This window comes from Candoia aspera, chromosome 2 (genome assembly GCF_035149785.1).
Source record: "Candoia aspera isolate rCanAsp1 chromosome 2, rCanAsp1.hap2, whole genome shotgun sequence".
NCBI classification, from domain to species: domain Eukaryota; kingdom Metazoa; phylum Chordata; class Lepidosauria; order Squamata; family Boidae; genus Candoia; species Candoia aspera.
In genome coordinates this window covers 233,661,059-233,683,106 of record NC_086154.1, presented here as the reverse complement: position 1 = coordinate 233,683,106, position 22,048 = coordinate 233,661,059, and the positions used below count along the sequence as shown (strand labels likewise).

General features: G+C 43.0%; 2 protein-coding genes across 3 annotated transcripts in view; one reads left to right on the top strand and one right to left on the bottom strand.

Moving 5' to 3' along the window:
- POC5 (POC5 centriolar protein) overlaps positions 1 to 1,935 on the top strand; it is a 29,662-nt gene extending 27,727 nt beyond the window's left edge. For both annotated transcript variants that reach the window (XM_063295537.1, XM_063295535.1), the window contains exon 13: positions 1,483 to 1,935. In XM_063295537.1, the coding sequence (XP_063151607.1) occupies positions 1,483 to 1,629 (147 nt within the window). In that variant the 3' untranslated portion in view covers positions 1,630 to 1,935. The remainder of the gene's footprint in view (positions 1 to 1,482) is intronic.
- Positions 1,936 to 4,671: 2,736 nt separating this feature from the next.
- The window catches only part of ANKDD1B (ankyrin repeat and death domain containing 1B), a 41,663-nt gene continuing 24,286 nt past the window's right edge, over positions 4,672 to 22,048 (bottom strand). Inside the window, exons 12-15 of the mRNA XM_063295534.1 lie at positions 19,952 to 20,047; positions 17,346 to 17,538; positions 6,501 to 6,632; positions 4,672 to 5,206 (exon numbers count right to left, since the gene is read on the bottom strand). Of these exons, the coding sequence (XP_063151604.1) occupies positions 5,148 to 5,206; positions 6,501 to 6,632; positions 17,346 to 17,538; positions 19,952 to 20,047 (480 nt within the window). The 3' untranslated portion in view covers positions 4,672 to 5,147. The remainder of the gene's footprint in view (positions 5,207 to 6,500; positions 6,633 to 17,345; positions 17,539 to 19,951; positions 20,048 to 22,048) is intronic.

The window sequence follows — 22,048 nt, the reverse complement described above, 5'->3', positions numbered from 1 at the left end:
CTGAAGCCCAAGAGGGACCACCTAAGAGAAGGCCTGTTCACTAGTGATACTGTCATCTTCTGGCACATGCAGCAAAATTTCCTCTGATTATCTTAATAATTGGCCAGTTCTTCATCAAAAGTTAAACAGAATTTTCTACTTTGTTTCATTTGCGCTATTTTTTTGCTCTACCTTTTTAGTATATTCACAGATCTCCGTGTTAATTAGATTCATGTTTCTTTTCTGCCAGTTTCCTTTAAAATGCTGCTATAAAGGAAAAAAGGAAGTCAGCTAAAGCTTTTGAAAGCAGTAGTTCTTCAATTCAGTTTAAATAAACACATATGGATATTAATTGTGACAAGTGGCAGGTTGTAAACTAGCATCACTTTAGCCATTTGGGACCAGGCAGATCTTACCCTGTTGATGGTCTTGCTTGGATAGAGTTCAGTAGATCTGGCCCAGCTGCCCTCATTTCTCTGGCCAGACAATGCTGGTTGGAGGATGACCCCACGTTTTCTTTTTTCCTTGCTGTGATGTTTTTATTGGGAGACTAGGATGTGAACTCCCAGTGATCTTTGGAGATCTGACTGTGTTTATAAAGACTAGAAGAAATTCTTTTCTATGTTTCCATAGCAACTCAGCAAAGCACTTGGAACATGTACAATACACAACTTTATTATTAGGTCCAACAGGATAGGAGATTTACTAATAAAGGTAAATGAAGGCAGAGATTTTGCATTTGAGAAGAGTCTTTCTATGCTCATTTGTAGATTCTTGACAACAGAGCCGCAACTATGTGAAAAGGCAAATAATATTGCATCTCTATGGGCTGGGAAGTCTGGGAGTTGGCTGTAGTAGATCAGTATCAGTCCAAATGAAAGCAGGGGAGATTTGCTTCACTGCATAACTAGATTCTAGAGATAATCACTTCTTCATATAGCTGCAACTACTGTAGTCTACATCTAAAACGGCCCAGAATGTTGTACTTTTAAGGCGATTGGGCCGCTGGTTTAATTTTCATACAGAGGAATTTTGATTTTTTTATTGTTGTGGTTGTTTCTTTTTGTTTTAAGAATATCTTGAGAAAAGCTGGTAATATGGTTTCTTAGACAATCTAGATCATTGTTTCTCAGCCTTGGCAATTTAAAGATATGTGGACTTCAACTCCCAGGATTTCCCAGTCAACCACTGATCTAGACTAGAGTCTATTGTTTTAAATTGTAGTGTTGGAACCTATTCAGTGATAATTGTCTGATTAAACAGGTTTAACTGGTTTGTTAAAAAACTTAAGCTTGGGTTGCTTAGTAAAATCTGAGGGTATTGGCTGAGCAATTACTTCACTTCCTTCTTATAGATGGGAGATAGTTATTGAACAACTGAAAGTGTCTTCTGGGAAGCCCTGGCCATTTTGTGCTTTGTGTTCACCTTTTTATATTAATAAATTCTTTTGCCTTGTGGCATTGGATAGAAAATAAATAAGAACTTCCTGCTTATATCTTTCAGCAAACTATATCTCAAGCCACTGCTGCTAAATATCCTCGAACTGTGCACCAGTTTTCTAATGCTATCAGCATGAGACATCTAGGACACAGTGGGAAAACCCATGCCCAGACTCACAGCAACATTCAGTCAATAAAGGTAGTGGAGTAGGTTGGCAGATTAAAACGCTTGTACTTTATTTTAAGCACATGGAGAAAAATTTCCAAGTTATAGTTTAAATGCTCCCTAGTGTTTGCAGATTAATGGAATAATAACCCAAGGATGCATCATGTTTTTCCTCTCAGTAATATTGTAGATGTAAAGGTATTTTGAAGCATAAAAAATACGCCACTCAGTTGGCACAATGTAGTTCTGTGTAACTGCAAATAAGGTATACTTGAAATTTTTACTTTCTTAAACCTATTTTATTAAATATGCTTATTTAATGTTTTTAATAAAAAGGAAGTATTGAACTTGTATATTCTAAAAAGTATTTCTGCTTTATACATTAATAAGAGCGTAGATAATTTTGCCGCATTCTGAACTGAGATCTAAATTGCCCATATAGTAATCAGATGTGAAATTCAGAAATCATTTGGTTCTGCTATATTTTATCTTCAGCCATTCATAGAACAGGAAAATTGCATAGAAATTTGATTTTGTGCAACATCAAACTGGTTTATTATTCTTACTCAGTTTATTTACTATGGTGGGAATCCAGTTGTGGTGCTTCCGTTAGTAGTATTCACTGACACCCTCAATCCCAGCTGTACTCCCTCCAAATATGTTCCACAATATCCTCCAGTGTAGAATTTAAGAATGTGCAGAAATACTGGGGAGTGGCGGGAATGTGACATTAGACTCTACCATAAATGTGGATGAAGAAACACACACCAGCATTTTATGTAAAATAGCAATGCTGTGACTCTTCTCCATGCTAGTAATGATTTTGCCTGCTTCTGCATTGCAATTTGCACTGAGAGCAATGAAGACTTGGCAGTTTCATGTTCATGGGTTTCATCTTCTTGTAGCTCCATATACTTTTCCATTCTTTCCTCTTATGCTACTGTAAGGAGACCTCAGTAGTAAGTAAAGCATAAAGGAATGTGAGAACTGATGTCAGTGCTTAGAAAGAAGAAAAAGAGGCAGCATGAAGGAAAGCAGTGACTTTGGTGTGCTAATGGTGCTATCTTAACTAGACCTCACCAATAGGATTTTTCCACCCATGTTGCCCACCCTTGTGGTCAAATAGGAGTACCAATAGGAGAAGACAACTTGCTATAGCAAGGTAATGTTAGGTACACCTAAGTGGTACCTAACATTAAAGTTGTGCACACCTAAGAGTGTACAAGTGGTGTACATTCTTAGGTGTACACCACTTGTACACCTACTACTAAATGGCTAATTGCAGCATAAAGTGATGATCTGGGTTTGTAAAATGGATGCAGGAGCCTAAGTAGTAAAACAGGTGTTGGAAGTGGTCAGACAAGTAACATACTAGGGATTGGGTTGTGTAGTGATTCAGATTTGAAAAGGAAAAGGTGATGGGGTGTGCGTTTAGCCATGCTAGCACCTCAGATGCATCTTTTACATCCCAACAAAAGACACAGCTTCTTTAAGGCATTGCTGAAGTAGTTACATGAACAGCCCTGTGTGCTCGAAATCATTTTTCCTCCTTCAAATCTGGATGGCTGCAGCTGTACCATGGGTGTGTAGGTTCAGGCTGAAACCTTGTTTGTTTGTTTGTCTATCTCATTTATATGGCCCCCCATCTCACAAAAAAGCGACTCTGGGTGGCATTCAACAATCAGTAAAACAACAAATACATGCAAATACAAATACATAAACAGTCATTATAAAAATATAAGAAGTCTCATTAAGAATAAAAATATTATCAAAAATTAAAATATACAAACCACACGGAAAGAATACAAAGATCAACCACAGCGGAGCCATCTAAGGAGGTCTCTGGTTCCTTGGGTTCCCCAGGCCTGATGACATAACCAGATCTTGAGGGACTTCTGGAACAATAACAGGGATGGAGCTAACCTTACTTTGGGGGGTGGGGGGAGAATGTTCCCTAAGACAAGCACCACGGCAGAGAAGGCCTGCCTCCTAGGACCCACCAAGTGCAAGTCCCTGGTGGGTGGTACCCACAACATGCTTTCTCTGCCAGATCTAATGGGACAGGCTGATGTAATTGGGGAGATTTACTTAGAAGCGCTTTTGTTACGTGCAAACTGTTGCTAAGGGGGCAAATGTGGTTTAAATTTACACTAACAATATTAAATAGTCTATTTACTTTCCTCAGATTCCTAATATAAAGGCAAGGTCTACCTAAGGTTGAGCTTGGCTCCTGGTTACTATATGGACCCATCTATGACAACAGTATGAAAGTGCTTTACCACTACCTTTTTCATACATATATGCACATCATGATATTCCTATTTGGGGTAAGCAAGTGCTCAAAAGGTATAAATAGTAAGCAAAAGAAGCTGGGGGCAGAATATAAATGAAAAATAACTAAATCTAGTTTACACCTACACCATTTGCTATGCTTTTCCATATTTTCTATCCTTGCACACCAGCTTTGTTTCTACCACACCCATCCACCAGTTCATCCTGTCTTTTGTTCTTTAAACTTCTCATCTCTTTCTCAGGATCTCATCAGCACCATCCAACCAGATTTCTCAGTCTTCGGCTTTTTGTTTTCTAATTCTGTACTCATGCATTCTTTCTATATAATTTTATTGCTTATGAAATGTGCTTGGGACTGCAATTTAATTATTACCTAGCTCCAAGGTAACAGTTTTATACTTGGCATTGCCGTGTGCATATTTTCCTGTACGGATTTCCACCTCAAACGATCTCAAACATAAAGTCAAAGGGATTTGATTATGACATGATAGTGCTTTGAGACAAAAGAGTTTGTGCAACCATTTAAATCCTACCTTATTTGTTTTGTTCATAATATGTGTTATTGTTTCTATGCAACTGTTCTTAGAAAATATTTTATATAAAATATACTGTATTTGAAATATTTGAAAAATATTTTATTTAAAATATCAAAGATAACAAAGTGTATTTGTAAAAGCCATGTAACTATCTCGTCTGAAGAAAAGATTTTGATTCTGCAAAAAAAATTAACCGAAATAGCACTATCTCCATATTGTATGGCAGGGTTGATAATGTGCCTTCAGGTTCAAGTGGACTCCCACAGGAGACTATCAGCCATACACAGAAAAAAAAAAAAAAAATCCACCGCTGACTAAAATTGTTTTCAAGCAAAACTCCAGCCACTGCCATGTTCATTTCCCCACTGCTCTTGGTACCCAAGAACTCATATAACCCCATATCGTTTCTTCCAGCTCCAAATTAAGTTTCCAAATCTAGGTCACTCCTCTTTTGCAGGACAAAGAACTTTGGAGTACAGTCACTCAGGATTTTGAAAAAAGGAATTGGTAAGATGGAGAATTCTGATTGGTGAAGTGAGATTAGAAAGCACCATTGGAGATTGAGAAATCCTGGTTGGTGTGGGGCCGGGAAGTTGATGGGGTGAGAGATACCGCAGAAGTGATGAGAAGACATTCAGGGCTTTCTTTCTAGAGAAACATTGGAGCATTTGTTTGTAAACAATATTTTAATACACACTTATTATTCCATGTCATTGTTTCAAATTCCCTGGAATTTCATGAAACTGAACATTTCTTGGATTCTGCGCCAGCATTATTTTCTGCTCTGAACTTTTCTGTAAGAGGAAATACTCTTGTTAGAATTCAGAAAACACAACATGCCTTTAATCTTTTTCAGATATGAATATGCTCAGGCATAATTAACCCACAAATTTGAGTAGCCACTCAACCATCTGCTGCAACTTTAAACGAAAAACGTGTAGTTACTTAAAATGAGACTAAAATTATTACAGATTTATAAAGTTGAAATAAACCCCTCTCAAAATAAACCTGGCTTCTTTGTTTTTACTAAGAAGTTGGATTTATTGACAGGCTTACTGATACTTTGTCTCTTATATGCTTATAAAGTCAACAGATTTTTAAGTTGCAATTCTGTGCTTACACAGAAATAATTCTATCAAACTTACTGAGTGTGGATTTTGCCTAGAAATGCATTCGTGCATCCATAATTATATTTGCAGGTCCTTGTTTTATTTTTTAGAATTTTTGATTATACTTCTGCCTGCCCAGCACACTTAGGTTGCATACTATTTTTCTTTTTTTTTTCTTTTTTGCTTAAAAGAACATGTTCTCCCTTTCCAGACTGCCTCCCCATTTATGTATTTGATTTATATCCCACCATTCATTCAGGCAGCATACACAGTGCTCTCTCCTCCTATTTTCCTGCACAACAACAGCCCTGTGGGGTAGGTCAGACTGAGAAAGTGACTGGCCCCGAGGGTGGACTAGAACCTCAGTCATCTTACTTCTGGTCCAACACCTAATTTGAAGTTGCTCTCTTCCTCCACACTCCCTGCCAGTTTGTTCCCTTCCTGCTACAAGAATATATTATCTATAATACGTAGACAAAGCATTGGATTAAAACAATTACATGAGGAATTCCCTGAATATTGTGCTAGAAATACAGTTTTTAATGATCTAGACCAGTATTTCTCAACCTTGGCAGCTTGAAGATATGTGGACTTCAACTCCCAGAATTGAGAGCTGGCTAGGGAATTCTGGGAGTTGAAGTCCACACATCTCCAAGTCACCAAGCTTGAGAAACACTGATCTAGACTCTTTCCCTGTCTGAACTATGGAACCTCCCTGCTTTTACCACAGCAATCTATTCTGGAGTAGGACTGGCGAATAAGAGCCAGGTGAATTATGTCATTTGGCTCCTGGAAAGAAGCTGCTTCAGGTGTTTTGAAGGGGCTTCTCCCTAGGAGATTTTGCTTGAAGACCCTTTCAGGTAAGGGCATCTTTGTAACTCAGCTCTCTGTACTCTAATGTTGTCCTGAATCTTTCCCAAAAGGGAAAGGTGAAGTACTCTAACAGGATCTAAGTGTGATGCTTACAACAATTGCTCACCAGCCAGTTGTTGAAATCCCCCGCTCACCAGATCCTCATATAAATGTTTAATGGGATTCTGGCCAGCCATGAGAACACCATGTAACCAGATTAGAAGCATTCTGTGTCCATGTTCCTTGTAGCTCTTTTTTCCTAGAGGATAATATACAAAATGTTAGCCTACTGTTTGGAGAAAATGCTTCTAAGTCACATTTTTGGCTGTAAAGATTTGTTTCAGGAGTGTTGCCTAGTATCTTAAGCTTTTTTGTTGGAAGGGAAAGGTGAAAGAGACTGGTAGGGATAGAGCATAATGAAGAACAGGCCTATTAACCTCTTTTGTTCCGTCCTCTATTCTTAAGGGGAAACATGAAGAGATTTACTGCATATATAGAGATGCTCCTTCAGCAGCAGTTTGCAAATACAAAGACAGTAGTGTTGAGGTAGATGTTACACAAATGAGACATACACGAAAATCTGATGACAATAGTCCTTTTTAATACTAAAACTTCGTTGTAGAAGACTGTTATTCAGCTGTCCCCCACCCCGTCCCAATTAGCACAGTCAAAATGCCACTTCCCAAATTGTTTTTGCTATCTAGAATGAAAGTTACGGAGATTCTGTATCTTCCTCTCCACAGGTGAGGTAGTGGCTTTGGCCTGTATGATTCTGAGAAAATAACAACAGGAATGGAAGTAGTAAGCAGCCCTTCCTGATCTGTTGTTTCTTAAAAAAATTAAAGCGATTTATGTTTGGATCTCCCACGTAACATCCGGGGAACTTTACAGATAACAACTTCTAACTCAGAAGCAGCTGCATTTTGCGCAATAAGGGCTTGCTTTCAGTAGCACTGGCATTCCTACCCACAGTTGGATATTCATTTGGGAGGGGCTATATTGCCCCACTCCTCTCACTTGAGTATTTTCAGTGCTCTAGAGAAACAAAACAAAAATGGCTATTTTTCATCCCAAAAATATCCTCCAGGGCAGCATATAAAGTTTAAATTGTCAACAATATAATGGATCAGCAAAGGATCGTTACCTTGCCGTGGTGCTGGAGCTTGAGCACCTCAATGATGCCATGAGCTAAACCGTGAAGGGCCACCCAAGACAGGAAGGTCATGACAGAGAGGTCAGACTAAATGCGATCCCTGGGGAAGGTAATGACAACCCACCCCAGTATTCTTGCCATGAAAACTAAATGGATCAGTACAACCAGAGATATGTCGGTATACCATCGGAAGATGAGACCCCCAGGTCGGAAGATGGTCAAAATGCTACTGGGGAGGAACAGAGGATGAGTTCAACTAGCCCCAGACATGATGACGCAGCTAGCTCAAAGCCGAAAGGACAGCTAGCGGCCGACGGTGCTGGTGGTGAACGGCGAATCCGATGTTCTAAGGTTCAACAGACCATTGGAACCTGGAATGTAAGATCTATGAGCCAGGGCAAATTGGATGTGGTTATTGGGGAGATGTCAAGATTAAAGATAGACATTCTGGGCGTCAGTGAACTGAAATGGACTGGAATGGGCCACTTCACATCAAATGACCACCAGATCTACTACTGTGGACAAGAGGACCACAGAAGAAATGGAGTAGCCTTCATAATTAATAGTAAAGTGGCTAAAGCAGTGCTTGGATACAATCCAAAAAATGATAGAATGATCTCAATTCGAATTCAGGGCAAGCCATCTAACATCTGTCATGTCCCCCGTTGCGATGTATACATACATCACAACGGGGAACATGCCTTTCTGGTGAAGGGGAGGGGGGAGGAAAGAATCAGTGCTAATCCCATAAGCACTGAAAGACAATACAGATAAAGGACAAAGGAGCCATACCTTGGCCCTGACCTGGGACTATCTCCCTGACATCTCTGCATTACCACGGGGGGGACACCTGCTCCGGACACAGGAAGAGGACAGAGGTAATCAGCACTAATCCTCCTGATCGCCCATCAAGACTCCGGAATCGCCCCCTGATCGCCCATCGAGACTCCGGGTTCACCGTCGGTCAGGACTTTGGGACAATGGGTGGGGAAGGATCAGGTCCGCACCGCGGGTATTTACCGGCTACCTCGCACGCCATGTGCTCATTCCCGTCTTTCTCCATGTCTGCATTCTATTCTTAATAAACCGGATATCCTTAGCCCTGGCTGGTGAGTCTGTGTTTTTTCTGAATAAGGCAACCATCACATAAAGACGGGAATCAAAAAAAATTTTCCGCTAGCACCATTCCAGATTTCGTCTGTGAGGGATCAAAGCTGGCGATGGAAAGACTCAACCCACGAAGAGGTGGCTACCAGAGGACTGGCGACAGGGCACCCGACTCCATGGCACAGGCGATCGATGAGAACACTATTCCCAGACGGTACGAAATCCAGGAGGGTTCGAGATCAAGCTCGGAGGAGGAGGAGGCCGGAAGGAGCAGGACACCTGAAGCCACCAGAGAGTCGCAGAGTGAGTGGGTCACCCTGGACGAGACGCCGGGATCCCTGCCAGGGACGCTCGGGGTGTCTAGGAAGCCACGGGACCTGCTGTCCTCGATCGCAGGAGCCAAGGGAAGGCGCCAGATCGGACGAACCGAGGAAGGCTCCCAGACAGCTGAGAGGCTGAAGATAATGGAGGCGAGGCTGGAGTCAATTGAACAGCTGTTCCTGAGATGGTCGGTGGCGTGGGAATCCCGAGGAAGGGGTGAGGTGGAACCAGGTACCAGAAGTTCATCACCCCTCTTCCCACCCCTGAGACACGACAGCTGGGGAGAGGAAGGAGATGGCAGGAGGCTGAGGCAGCGCCGGGCAGAGTTCACCTCGCGGAATCCGCCAGGAGGTCATCTTCCCCCCCTCCCACCCTGGAGACGCAAGCGCTGGGAAGAGGCTGGAGCCGGCACGAAACTGAGGCAACACCGCCTGGAGTCCGGCTTGGGGAATCCCCACACCGAGACCGGAGAACCCCAGCAGCCCGAGGTACGTCCAGATGACCAGATGTGGTTTGGAGCCCACCAGGAGCGGGGGTGAAAGACTGCGGGGTCAAATTCGATGGGGACCCAGCAACATTATCCTCCTTCCTAACAAATGCCAAGAACTACATGGAAGAATTTGGGCCATATTTCCGCTCAGAAAAGGGCAAAATTAATGCCATTGCTAACAAACTTAAAGGAAGGGCAGCTGACTGGTATGTGCAGCTATGCCAGGCAGAAGCCCCACAGCTCGATGAATTCGACGAGTTCCTCTGGGCACTAAATCTGCACTTCAGAGACCCCTTAGAAAAGGAGAGAGCGAAGAGATCCCTAAGGGGAATCAGCCAAGGGCAACGATCTATAGCAGATTATGCCATGGAGTTTAAAGCACTGGCTGGAAAGGTGGTGGACTGGTCGCAGTCTACCCTAATTGAACGTTTCAAAGAGGGCCTGAACTTGGACGTTCTGAGGTGGGCATTATGCAGAGACAACCCAAACACTCTACACGAGTGGATACTGCTGGCTGGTAAGGCAGAAAATGCCCAGGAAACCTTCCTACAAGCCAAGAGGGCGCAACAAGCGGCGACAGTAAAGGGACCCCGAACCGCTGCAGGACCGGTGAGGCCAACATCCCAACCCTGGAGAGAGGAGAGGGAGCGACGGTTCGCCAAGGGGCAGTGCCTTCGATGCAGGAAAGAGGACCACAAGGCGGCGTGCCCTAAAACAAAGGTAGTTGACAGGCCAGGAAAAACGCTGGGCAAACCACCTGTAGGGCCCAAAAAGATGCCAGCGGCCAGGGGAGAGATCGGAGCAAAAGAACTACCTTACTCCAGTGAAGAGGAGGAGAACGACCAGGAAGAACCGTCGGGAAACGCCAGCCACCTGCCCTGAGAAGCGCCAGAGGGCAGGTGGAGGAGGAGAATGGGCGCAGCGACGTCAGGGTGAGTGCCAACTGTCCCACCCTGTACGTAAAAGTTAAGTTAGGTTCCACTGAGAAGTCAGTTGAAGTCTGGGCCCTAATAGACTCGGGCTGTTCTAGGTGCCTAATGCACCCAGACGTGGTTGCTGATTTAAATCTCCCCTGCTTTCCACTTCAGCACCACATAATGTTCACGCAATTGGATGGTTCGGCAGCGGGAGGGGGCCCAGTCACCCAATTCACCGGAGAAGTGGTGCTGCAGTTAGGCAGCCACCGGGAGAGACTGAAATTTGTCGTGGCACCGGTGGGCCACCCTTTAATCATCTTAGGCATTCCGTGGCTGGTACGAAGGAACCCATAAATTGGGAAACCAGGACGATCATGTTTGCAGACGGCTTCTACCAAGCACCTACAGGGGACCAAATTCCCCGTGCTGCGGTGGGGAGGGCGGCGTCTACAACCACACATCTGGCTTTTGATCATCTCAAAAGCCTGTTCACAGCCGAACCGGTTCTACAACACCCCGACCCCACCAAGCCCTTTGTAGTCCAAGTAGATGCCTCCGATTTCTCAATTGGGGTGCTCTTGCTTCAGCGGGATCCAAATGATCAGCTGAAGCCCTGCGTGTACCTCTCCCGCAAGTTCTCCGAAACAGAACGGAGATGGCATGTATGGGAGAAAGAGGCTTTTGCCGTCAAAGCTGCCTTAGAGGCATGGCGACACCTCCTGGAAGGGGCCACTTGCCCCTTTGAGGTCTGGACGGACCACAAAAACCTGGAAGCGCTCAGTACCCCGAAACGCCTCAGCCCCAAGCAGGTTCGCTGGGCTCAATTTTTCAGCCGCTTTAATTTTCAGCTGAAGTTCATACCAGGAAGAAAGAACTTCTTAGCTGACGCTCTCTCTAGGCGGCCCCAGGATGCCAGTCAGGCATCAGACATTATAGGTACTGTGTGAATCGACACACAGCTGGGTTGCCAAGCTGTCACGTGCAGCCAAAATGGAACGCAGCGTACTCCGGCACAACCGCCCGCAAGGGGAGGGAGACGCATGTCAATTTCATCGCAATTGCAACAGCAGTTTGTACAAACCTTAAAAAGGGATACATGGTTGCAAACCAATAAAAACAATGTTTCTTTTGAAAATGATTTGGCCTGGAAACAGAATAGCCTGTACGTGCCAGAGCAATTACGAGCAGAGGTTCTGAGACGTTCTCACGATGACAAAACGGCAGGGCACTTTGGCTTTGTAAAAACGTTACATCTGGTAAGGCGACAATTCTGGTGGCCTACACTTGGGAGGGATGTAAAAGATTATGTCACTGCTTGCCCTACATGTGCTATGGCTAAGCGAAAAGTGGGTAAGCCCCACGGACTATTGCAGCTGGTGGCAAGCCCCTCCCGCCCTTGGGAGGAAATCTCGATGGATTTCATTGTAGACTTGCCACCCAGCCAGCGGAAAACGGTCATCTGGGTGGTTAAGGACTACTTTTCGAAACAGGCCCATTTCATGCGCCTCCATTTCCTCCGCTCAACAGCTGGCATGCCTCTTTTTAAATCACATTTACAAATTACACGGTACCCCCTCCCGCTTGGTCACAGATAGGGGTACACAATTTACTTCACAATTCTGGAAAGCATTTTTGAAGTTGATTGGCACCAAGCAGGCATTGTCCACTGCTTGGCACCCCCACATGGACAGCTCTACGGAAATCCTTAACTCCACCCTGGAGCAATTTTGGCACTCCTTCATAAGCTACCAGCAAGATAATTGGGTAGACTTACTCCCCTTTGCTGAGGTGGCATACAACGATGCAGTGCACCAGAGCACGAGCCACACCCCCTTCCGGGTAGTCTATGGACGAGACTTCGTCCCGATCCTGGAGTTGCCACAGCCAGCTACCCCGCCTTGTTCCCCAGATGACTGGGCTGCTCAGCTAGCCAACGTTTGGCCAATCATTCAGTTGGCTCTCTCTGAAGCCCAAGCAACCTACAAGCATTATGCGGACAACCACAGGGCTGCGCAGCCAGACTTCAAAGTGGGAGATAAGGTCTACCTCTCCACTAAATTCATTACGTCTCCGCAGCCCTCAAAGAAGTTAGCCCCCAAGTTCATTGGCCCTTTTCCAATAGTGGAAATAATCAACCTGGTAACTTTTAAGTTAGAATTGCCACACAACTTGAAACGCATATACCCGGTGTTCCATTGTGCCTTACTGAAACCGGCTACCTCCTCAAAGTGGCATAACGAAAAACCGCCCGCCTCCTCCCATCATGATCGATGGGCAGCAGCACTTTGAAATAAAGGAGGTTCTAGATTCCCGAAGGCTATGGGGCACCCTTCAGTACCTGGTCCGCTGGAGACATTTCCCCCACCCAGAGTGGGTGCATGCCCGGGATGTCTCAGCGCAACGGCTAGTCACACGCTTCCATGCAGCGTATCCTTCCAAACCGGCGCCTTAAAGTTTTTGGGGAGGCAGTATGTCATGTCCCCCATTGCGATGTATACATACATCACAACGGGGAACATGCCTTTCCGGTGAAGGGGAGGGGGGAGGAAAGAGTGCTAATCCCATAAGCACTGAAAGACAATACAGATAAAGGACAAAGGAGCCATACCTTGGCCCTGACCCGGGAAGCCATCATCCTATCTCCCTGACATCTCTGCATTACCATGGGGGACACACCTGCTCCAGACACAGGAAGAGGACAGAGGTAATCAGCACTAATCCCCCTGATCGCCCATCGAGACTCCGGAATCGCCCCCTGATCGCCCATCGAGACTCCGGGTTCACCGTCGGTCAGGACTTTGGGACAATGGGGGGTGGGGAAGGATCAGGTCCGTACCGCGAGTATTTACCGGCTACCTCGCATGCCATGTGCTCATTCCTATCTTTCTCCGTGTCTGCATTCTATTCTTAATAAACCAGATATCCTTAGCCCTGGCTGGTGAGTCTGTGTTTTTTCTGAATAAGGCAACCATCACAACATCACAGTGATCCACATATATGCCCCAACCACAGATGCTGAAGAAGCTGAAGTAGAGCAGTTCTATGAGGATCTGCAGCACCTACTGGACAACACGCCTAAAAGACATGTTAATTTCATCACAGGAGACTGGAATGCTAAGGTGGGCAGTCAAACGAAACCTGGAATTACAGGTAAGCATGGCCTGGGAGAACAAAACGAAGCAGGACATAGGCTGATAGATATTTTGCCAAGACAACTCACTCTGCATAACAAACACTCTCTTCCAACAACCTAAGGGACGGCTTTATACATGGACTTCACCAGATGGACAACACTGAAATCAGATTGACTACATCCTTTGCAGCCAAAGGTGGCGGACATCTATACAGTCGGTAAAAACAAGACCTGGAGCTGACTGTAGTTCAGATCACGAACTTCTTCTTGCACAATTTAGGATCAGACTAAAGAGATTAGGGAAGACCCACAGATCAGCTAGATATGAGCTCACTAATATTCCTAAGGAATATGCAGTGGAGGTGAAGAATAGATTTAAGGGACTGGACTTAGTAGATAGGGTCCCGGAAGAACTCTGGACAGAGGTCCGCAACATTGTTCAAGAGGCGGCAACAAAATACATCCCAAAGAGAGAGAAAACCAAGAAGGCAAAATGGCTGTCTGCTGAGACACTAGAAGTAGCCCAAGAAAGAAGGAAAGCAAAAGGCAACAGTGATAGGGGGAGATATGCCCAATTAAATGCAAAATTCCAGAGGTTAGCCAGAAGAGATAAGGAATTATTTTTAAACAAGCAATGCGTGGAAGTGGAAGAAGACAATAGAATAGGAAGGACAAGAGACCTCTTCCAGAAAATTAGAAACATTGGAGGTAAATTCCAGGCAAAAATGGGCATGATCAAAAACAAACATGGCAAGGACCTAACAGAAGAAGAAGAGATCAAGAAAAGGTGGCAAGAATATACGGAAGACCTGTATAGGAAGGATAACAATATCGGGGATAGCTTTGACAGTGTAGTCAGTGAGCTAGAGCCAGACATCCTGAAGAGTGAGGTTGAATGGGCCTTAAGAAGCATTGCTAATAACAAGGCAGCAGGAGATGACGGCATCCCAGCTGAACTGTTCAAAATCTTGCAAGATGATGCTGTCAAGGTAATGCATGCTATATGCCAGCAAATTTGGAAAACACAAGAATGGCCATCCAATTGGAAAAAATCAACTTATATCCCCATACCAAAAAAGGGGAACACTAAAGAATGTTCAAACTATCAAACAGTGGCACTCATTTCACATGCCAGTAAGGTAATGCTCAAGATCCTGCAAGGTAGACTTCAGCAATTCATGGAGCGAGAATTGCCAGATGCACAAGCTGGGTTTAGAAAAGGCAGAGGAACTAGGGACCAAATTGCCAATATCTGCTGGATAATGGAAAAAGCCAGGGAGTTTCAGAAAAACATCTATTTCTGTTTTATTGACTATTCTAAAGCCTTTGATTGTGCGGACGATAACGAATTGTGGCAAGTTCTTAGCGGTAGGGGGATACCAAGTCATCTTGTATGCCTCATGAAGAATCTGTATAATGACCAGGTAGCAACAGTAAGAACAGACCACGGAACAACAGACTGGTTTAAGATTGGGAAAGGAGTACGGCAGGGCTGTATACTCTCACCCTACCTATTCAACTTGTACACAGAACACATCATGCGACATGCTGGGCTTGAGGAATCCAAGGCTGGAGTTAAAATCGCTGGAAGAAACATGAACAATCTCAGATATGCAGATGATACCACTTTGATGGCTGAAAGCAAAGAGGAACTGAGGAGCCTTATGATGAAGGTGAAAGAAGGAAGTGCAAAAGCTGGCTTGTAAGTAAACCTCAAAAAAACCAAGATTATGGCAACCAGCTTGATTGATAACTGGCAAATAGAGGGAGAAAATGTAGAAGCAGTGAAAGACTTTGTATTTCTAGGTGCGAAGATTACTGCAGATGTTGACTGCAGTCAGGAAATCAGAAGATGTTTAATCCTTGGGAGAAGAGCAATGACAAATCTCGATAAAATAATTAAGAGCAGAGACATCACACTGACAACAAAGGTCCGCATAGTTAAAGCAATGGTATTCCTAGTAGTAACATATGGCTGCGAGAGCTGGACCATAAGGAAGGCTGAGAGAAGGAAGATCGATGCTTTTGAACTGTGGTGTTGGAGGAAAATTCTGTGAGTCCCTTGGACTGCAGGAAGTTCAAACCAGTCCATCCTCCAGGAAATAAAGCCAGACTGCTCACTTGAAGGAATGATATTAAAGGCAAAACTGAAATACTTTGGCCACATAATGAGAAGACAGGACACCCTGGAGAAGATGCTGATGCTAGGGAGAGTGGAGGGCAAAAGGAAGAGGGGCCGACCAAGGGCAAGGTGGATGGATGATATTCTAGAGGTGACGGACTTGTCCCTGGGGGAGCTGGGGGTGTTGACGACCAACAGGAAGCTCTGGTGTGGGCTGGTCCATGAAGTCACGAAGAGTCGGAAGCGACTGAACGAATAAAACAAAACAAAAATATAATGGAATAAGCATCTAAGCTGTGTCATAAATTGAATGGGACAGAATAATTCAACCAGCTGAAAGATGTACAAAGAACATCACCATATAAACAAAATCTTGGGGTAAACAAAACATTTTATTTTTTTGTTAAAGGAAGAACTACTGTGATGCAAGTTGAATCTCCTTTGAAAGGTCATTCCAGAGTATGTGCCCTGTCCCAGAAAATACACCTTCCTAATGCATTTTTCTTACTAAAGCACTTGGAAAAAGGTTTCTTAAGATACAAATAAAATATGGACAGGCTCAAGGTGGTATGGAACCAGTGAGAACAGGTACTGAAAGAACAATCTGTTGGGTTGCAAACTGCCTTCTTTTAGACCATACTCAAAGGATGAAGGTGCCTTGTATGTCTGTTTTTCCTCTATCAGTAGAGGTTGCTCCTTACATGTGCAAGATAAGGGAGGAATGCTCCTTTATAGTATTCATTTTATATTCCAGGCCCAGTCCAACCCTCAATAGTTAAAAAGTAACAAATTAGAAAGACTAGTTTTTCACTTAGTCTAATGGAACAAGGCTCCTATTCCATGTATACTAAATGCACGTTTATGAAATCCTGATGAATATAATTGTTTCTCAGTCCTGTAACCTTTTACTGTATTTGTTTTAGCTAGAATTCAAGTATTACTGAAGATCAGAAGGGTAAGAAGGGAGAGATGAAACCATGTTAGGTACCTTTGAGCATAGTTGGCTGATCATATGCAAAATATAAGAGCTGCACTTATTAACAGTTGTGTACAAGAGAGTTTCTGGCAGGAAAAGCTTTTCATAAAGGGAACAACTTAACCAGTCTCGTTTGGCTAGAGCAGCAAGAACTAAAAGTTTATCAATTTCCAAAACACCTTTTACTTACCTATTCTGAAGGAATGTAAATACTGAAATAGACATCTAGTATAACACACACTGGAGACTGCAGCTGGGATAGTGATGAAGCTCATAAAGGTGGGCCCTAAATCCATCATTTTTATTTTTAATATCTTGCATTTTGACTGGCCTATGTGACAATATACACCTTTAATATACTGTTTGAGAAACTTCACAAAATGAAAGCTATAGTCTCACATTAAAACTGAAAGTAGGGGGATTTTTATTGCATCTTAAGACCTACTCTCTGCCAAGATTAATACATTCAATATACTGCAATGAAAGTATGTTTTGTTTTTCCTTAAGCACACACATAAACTTAATTTTTCTATGCTAGCTTGGAAACGACTCTCAACATTTGCAAAAATATCCAATAGTTATTTTGTTCTGATTTCTCTTCCCCACCCCATTTTTTTAAAAAAACACAGGAAGGAGTGAGATTTATATAGAGAGAATTCTATATAATTCAGAAATAATACCTTGGACTTTAGTTAACTTTTCTGTGTTTGGCATGAGAACACGGGTTTGTTTTTTTTTGATTCAGTAAATTACCTGTCCACTGTTCCTCTATTGCTTTGATTTGTTCATCTGTAAACTTCCAAAACTGTGCGAGTTTTATCCATTCTCGCATTTTTAACCCATTGTAAGCTAGATTCCAAAGAGATGTGCGGATCTGTTTGGTCTGCATGTTGTGATCTTGTTTAAAAGAGAGGTTAACATTTGGCACATCATCACACTGATGCTCCTGCAAAGCATATTTCAGAGATTAAATCATGTATTCTTCCAGTAATTTTTCTACCTCAAAAAACTATGATCTTTGGATTTTATTCTAAATATTTTACAAAATCAACCCTGATGATAATGTCAGATATATGGTACTGAATGCCAAATCCTTCAGGGGTACTCCGTTCTTCAGTTTTGTATGCCTTGTTCACCTGGCTCCAGCTGATACATCTTGGAGCTCTAGTAAAAATAGAGACAGACTTGACAGTGCTGAAGTCTGCTCACCAACCAAGCTTTGGATCTAAAAAAAAAGCATGCAGTGTACTATGCTTCCCCTAATAGTCCTACTTCTTTTATATCTCTTATATATCTGCACAAAGTTCTTTCATAGCTCCTTTCCATTGGTAAGGAATTGACTTATAACGTAGCAGGAAATATTGTGGAAGTGAACTCTCCTTGTTTGTCCGTAAGAGATACTGAAGCACTTTTTATTACAGATTTGCTCAGAAATCAATACTTGCTCTGACTTCCTCTTTGTAATGAAATGTTTCTGTCCTCCTTTGCCCATTTTTGTAATAAGCATCAGCAGATGTATTTATCCAGATGACAATAGCCAGGCTCCAAAGCAGCCCATTTCATTCTCTGTGGTACAGAACAGTTTCTCATACTAAAAAACAAACTTCATCCATAACAGGTTCGTATACAAGACAAGTGGGAAAATGTGCAAATAAGTATCAATATATTTAATATTATCACACAACATTAAGAAAGCCAGTTAAGTCCAAACCAAATCTGTTTTATTTGCAGTTCCTGCTCTGTCCTCCAGCCTCTGTTGTTTTCAGCAGGAGAAAGGAATGCTATACAGTACACAGAATAGAACTCCATTGGTCCCTCCGGCAAAAATGGAGGGTTTGCAACTCTATGCAGTCAATCCATGAATAGATTTGCCATATTTCTTTAGGTCCTGTGCTACAGAGCTTTGCCTGAGAGTGTCAAGGAAGGGGCATCCAGGGCTGGAGCTTGGGACAAAGTCCAGGGTCCCACAGTACTGGGATGGGAGATGTACGAATGACCATCAGAGAGCAATGAGGGTGGGGGTAGCAACAAACAAGCCCTCAACATCTTGCACTAGCATCAACACAGCTGACACTTTATTCAAGGAGGTAGTTAGTAACTAGATTAAGTAGCCTGACTATACAGGTTGTATTTGGTATTCTACATACATGATTGTTGCCTTCCCTTGTTTTCTCTATATTTTCAACTCCTTTTTATATCTATAGATATTGCTTTGTGGTTTTATAAAGGAATTTCTCAATAGACGCTTCCTGCATGGAAGGTAGCACTGTTACAAACCTATTCCTTGTGGTTCTGGATTGGTCCAAGTTTTGTTCTGTCTTTCTAGGCTTTGGGCAGAAGAATCCCCAAGACCTTCCCTTTTGTTTTCCTAGAGCTATGCTGAAGGGTACATCTTGGGTAGAAGGGTTAAGAACTCCACAGTTGTCAGCCTGTATCATGGCCTGTATCATAGCAGCACGGTTGTGATATAAGTTCAGCCTGTATCATCACAGCCCTATTGTAACTATCTTTAAGTGCCTGCCAGGGAGGTTCTAACGTCTCCTCCCTCCTAGTTTGTAATATGCAACCAACATATCCAAGTAGGCACATTTTGGATTGCACTCCATGAAAAGTATCTTTAGAGAGCACCATTTTCTGCAGGTAGTCCTCGCTTAACAACCATTTGTTTAGTGACAGTTCTGACTTATGACAGTGCTGGAAAAACCAACTTGAGACTGGTCCTCACACTTACAACTGTCACAGTGTCCCCATGGTCACGATTTTGGCTTGGCACCGGTTCACATTTATGACCATTGCAGTATCCCATGGTCATATGATCACCATTTTTGACCTTCCTGGACAGCTTCTGGCAAGCAAAATCAATGGGGAACCACATGATTCACTTAAAGACCATGTGGGTTGCTTAACACCATGGTTATTCACTTAACAACCGCCACAAAAAGTCATAAAATTGGGTCAGATTCACTTAATGACTGCTTTGCTTAGCAACCAAAATTCCAATCCCAATTGTGGTCATTAAGCAAGGACTACCTGTAGAAGTGCAGTGATTTCTTCTGTCAGTTTCCACTATAATCAGCTAAGAAAGAAAATTGGAAATCCAAGAGTTTACTAGCACATAGAGGAAGTTAAAAAGTAAGTTTAACTTCTTACTCAATATCTTATCAGTGATGGCATGAGCAAGGGCTGCTGGGCAAAGTGGAAGGGAGAGAGAAAGAAGTGGAATAGTTCAACATTTTCTAGCAGTTCTGCAAGGTGGCTTCAAAATCCAGAACTGAAAATGACGTATTTTGCTAATGGGATTCAATATAATGAGAAACATGCTTGACCAAAAACAGCTAAATAAGTAAGTTGTTTCCTACCTGTTTCCAGATGTAAAACCTCTCTGCCTTTATAATCATGTCTACAACCAAGGCATGATTGCTTCTGGATGCTACAGCAAGTGCAGTTTTTCCTTGCTAAAAATGTAAGCAGTGTGAGTTATCAAAGGTAGACCCAAAAAATTTCTATCCTAAGGTACAGAAATACGTTGTGAAATTTTCTAATCTAACTGGCATGTATCTTGAGAAGTGTTTCAAAATCCTGAATTTTTCTTTTTAACTCATAGTCATTTTGGCCAGCAGCGAGCAAAGCTGCACTTGTTAAGACTATATGGTTGGGATCAATTTTACCCACCTCATCTGGGAGATACTTTTTTATAGCAATCTAAATATAATTCTGTATATAAGTAGATAAAATGTTTCCATGGATTCTCTATTTCCTCTTAAAAAGTTAAAAATCCTGCAAACCAACTAACTTTATCTCTCTTCACCATTCCCTGTAAAAACACAAACATTTCCAACTCAGAAATATTTCCAACATATTAAATTTGTGGAATTCTGAGTAGACTTTTTAAAAAACAAGTTAGTGACTAAGGGTACATTTACATGCCCCACCAACTTTGGCTCAGTGATGTCTGGCTAGTTCTTGAAGGACACCTTCACATGATACAGCTTTCTTCCCATCCCCATAGCCAAGAGCAACTTTTTTCCTAACCTAAGTTGGTGTTTTCCATTTTCTCCCCACAGATGCCTTGCTATTTACATGATGTGGGGTACTTTGATAGTTATTGTGCTAATGATGCAGCAGGATCGGAATTCACCCAGCTCATATTGGTCACTTTCAGTCAACCATGGTGGGTAGTAGATATGACTCTCTGAAGTCATTTACACTCCACCCCAAGATTTCATGCATGGTGTGCTGGAAGTCACATTAGAAGGTTGTGTGCATGGTGGTCCTGCCATAAGCAGGAGCAGTGCCTACTGAGCATAGACTGCCAGTATGACTGCTGGCAGGTCATGCGGTGGTGGGACATGCTAAAGTGGGAATATCATGCCTTGTGTCATCAGTCTGTACAATCAGTGACACTGGCTGAAGCGAAAGACCCTCCTGCTTCAGCCAGCACCACCAACTTACGCATGGAACAGTGGGAGATGTATAGCCAAGTCAAGTGGAGCATTAAGGAGAAAGAGCCTCTCCCGCTTTACTGGAAACTTCTTGGATCAGCTGCTGCAAGTAATCCAGGAGATGGGTAGTCTTCTTGGTAAAGCAGAAAGCCTCACCTGACCTGCAGATCAGATTCTGAGACAGAGCTAAAACCTCTAGTATAGCCATCTGTTAAAACTTAGCTCCTTCCCCAGCTTCAGCCTCACCTCATGATGAGCAGAGAGATGAGTGGATGTCTTTCCCACCATTAGGGAAGTCCAGCTATCACTGCACAATAATTTGCCTCCATTATAGACAGTACCACTCATCAGTCTTGTTAACAATGAAGCAGGGGCAGAGGATCCAACAGATCCTTCCCAGTTACTAAATATACCCCAGAGCAGTGACATGGGGGGGGGGTTTGGAAAATAAGCCACAATGGTGGTTATGACCATGTGATTGAAGCCCCACCCCTTTTTAATCTCCGTGCGACATTGCGCACACATTAAATAGGCTTTGATTGTGCTATTTTGACTGCCATCCTGACTTTTTTACATCCCTCCTGCAAACACCTCTGCTCCCCTGAAAAATATTTAGACTAGCTGTTTTACTTGTCTAAATAATTCCGCTCTCACCACTTGCATTCTGAAACCAAAAGGAAAACCCCCAAAGCTTCAGAAGAGAATAGAGGAATGGAACCACCTCGTTTCTAGGATCTCCTCTCTCTCCTGCAGCTGCCAAATTTTTGGATTCATTTCAGCACCCTGCTTCATGGTAGAAATACTGTGCCAGGGAGTATACACTAACACTTGATTAATCCCTATTTTTTGACAAAATTCAGTTACATTTGGGCAGCAAGAAAGTTCTTAATGAAGCTGGAGTTAATCCCCATTTGGGTAAGTAAAGAAGAAAAGCAAGGCTGCACATGTTGCTATTGCATCACCTCCATCCTCATCCTCATCAACCACAAAGGCTGTGCTCACATAACCCCTTAA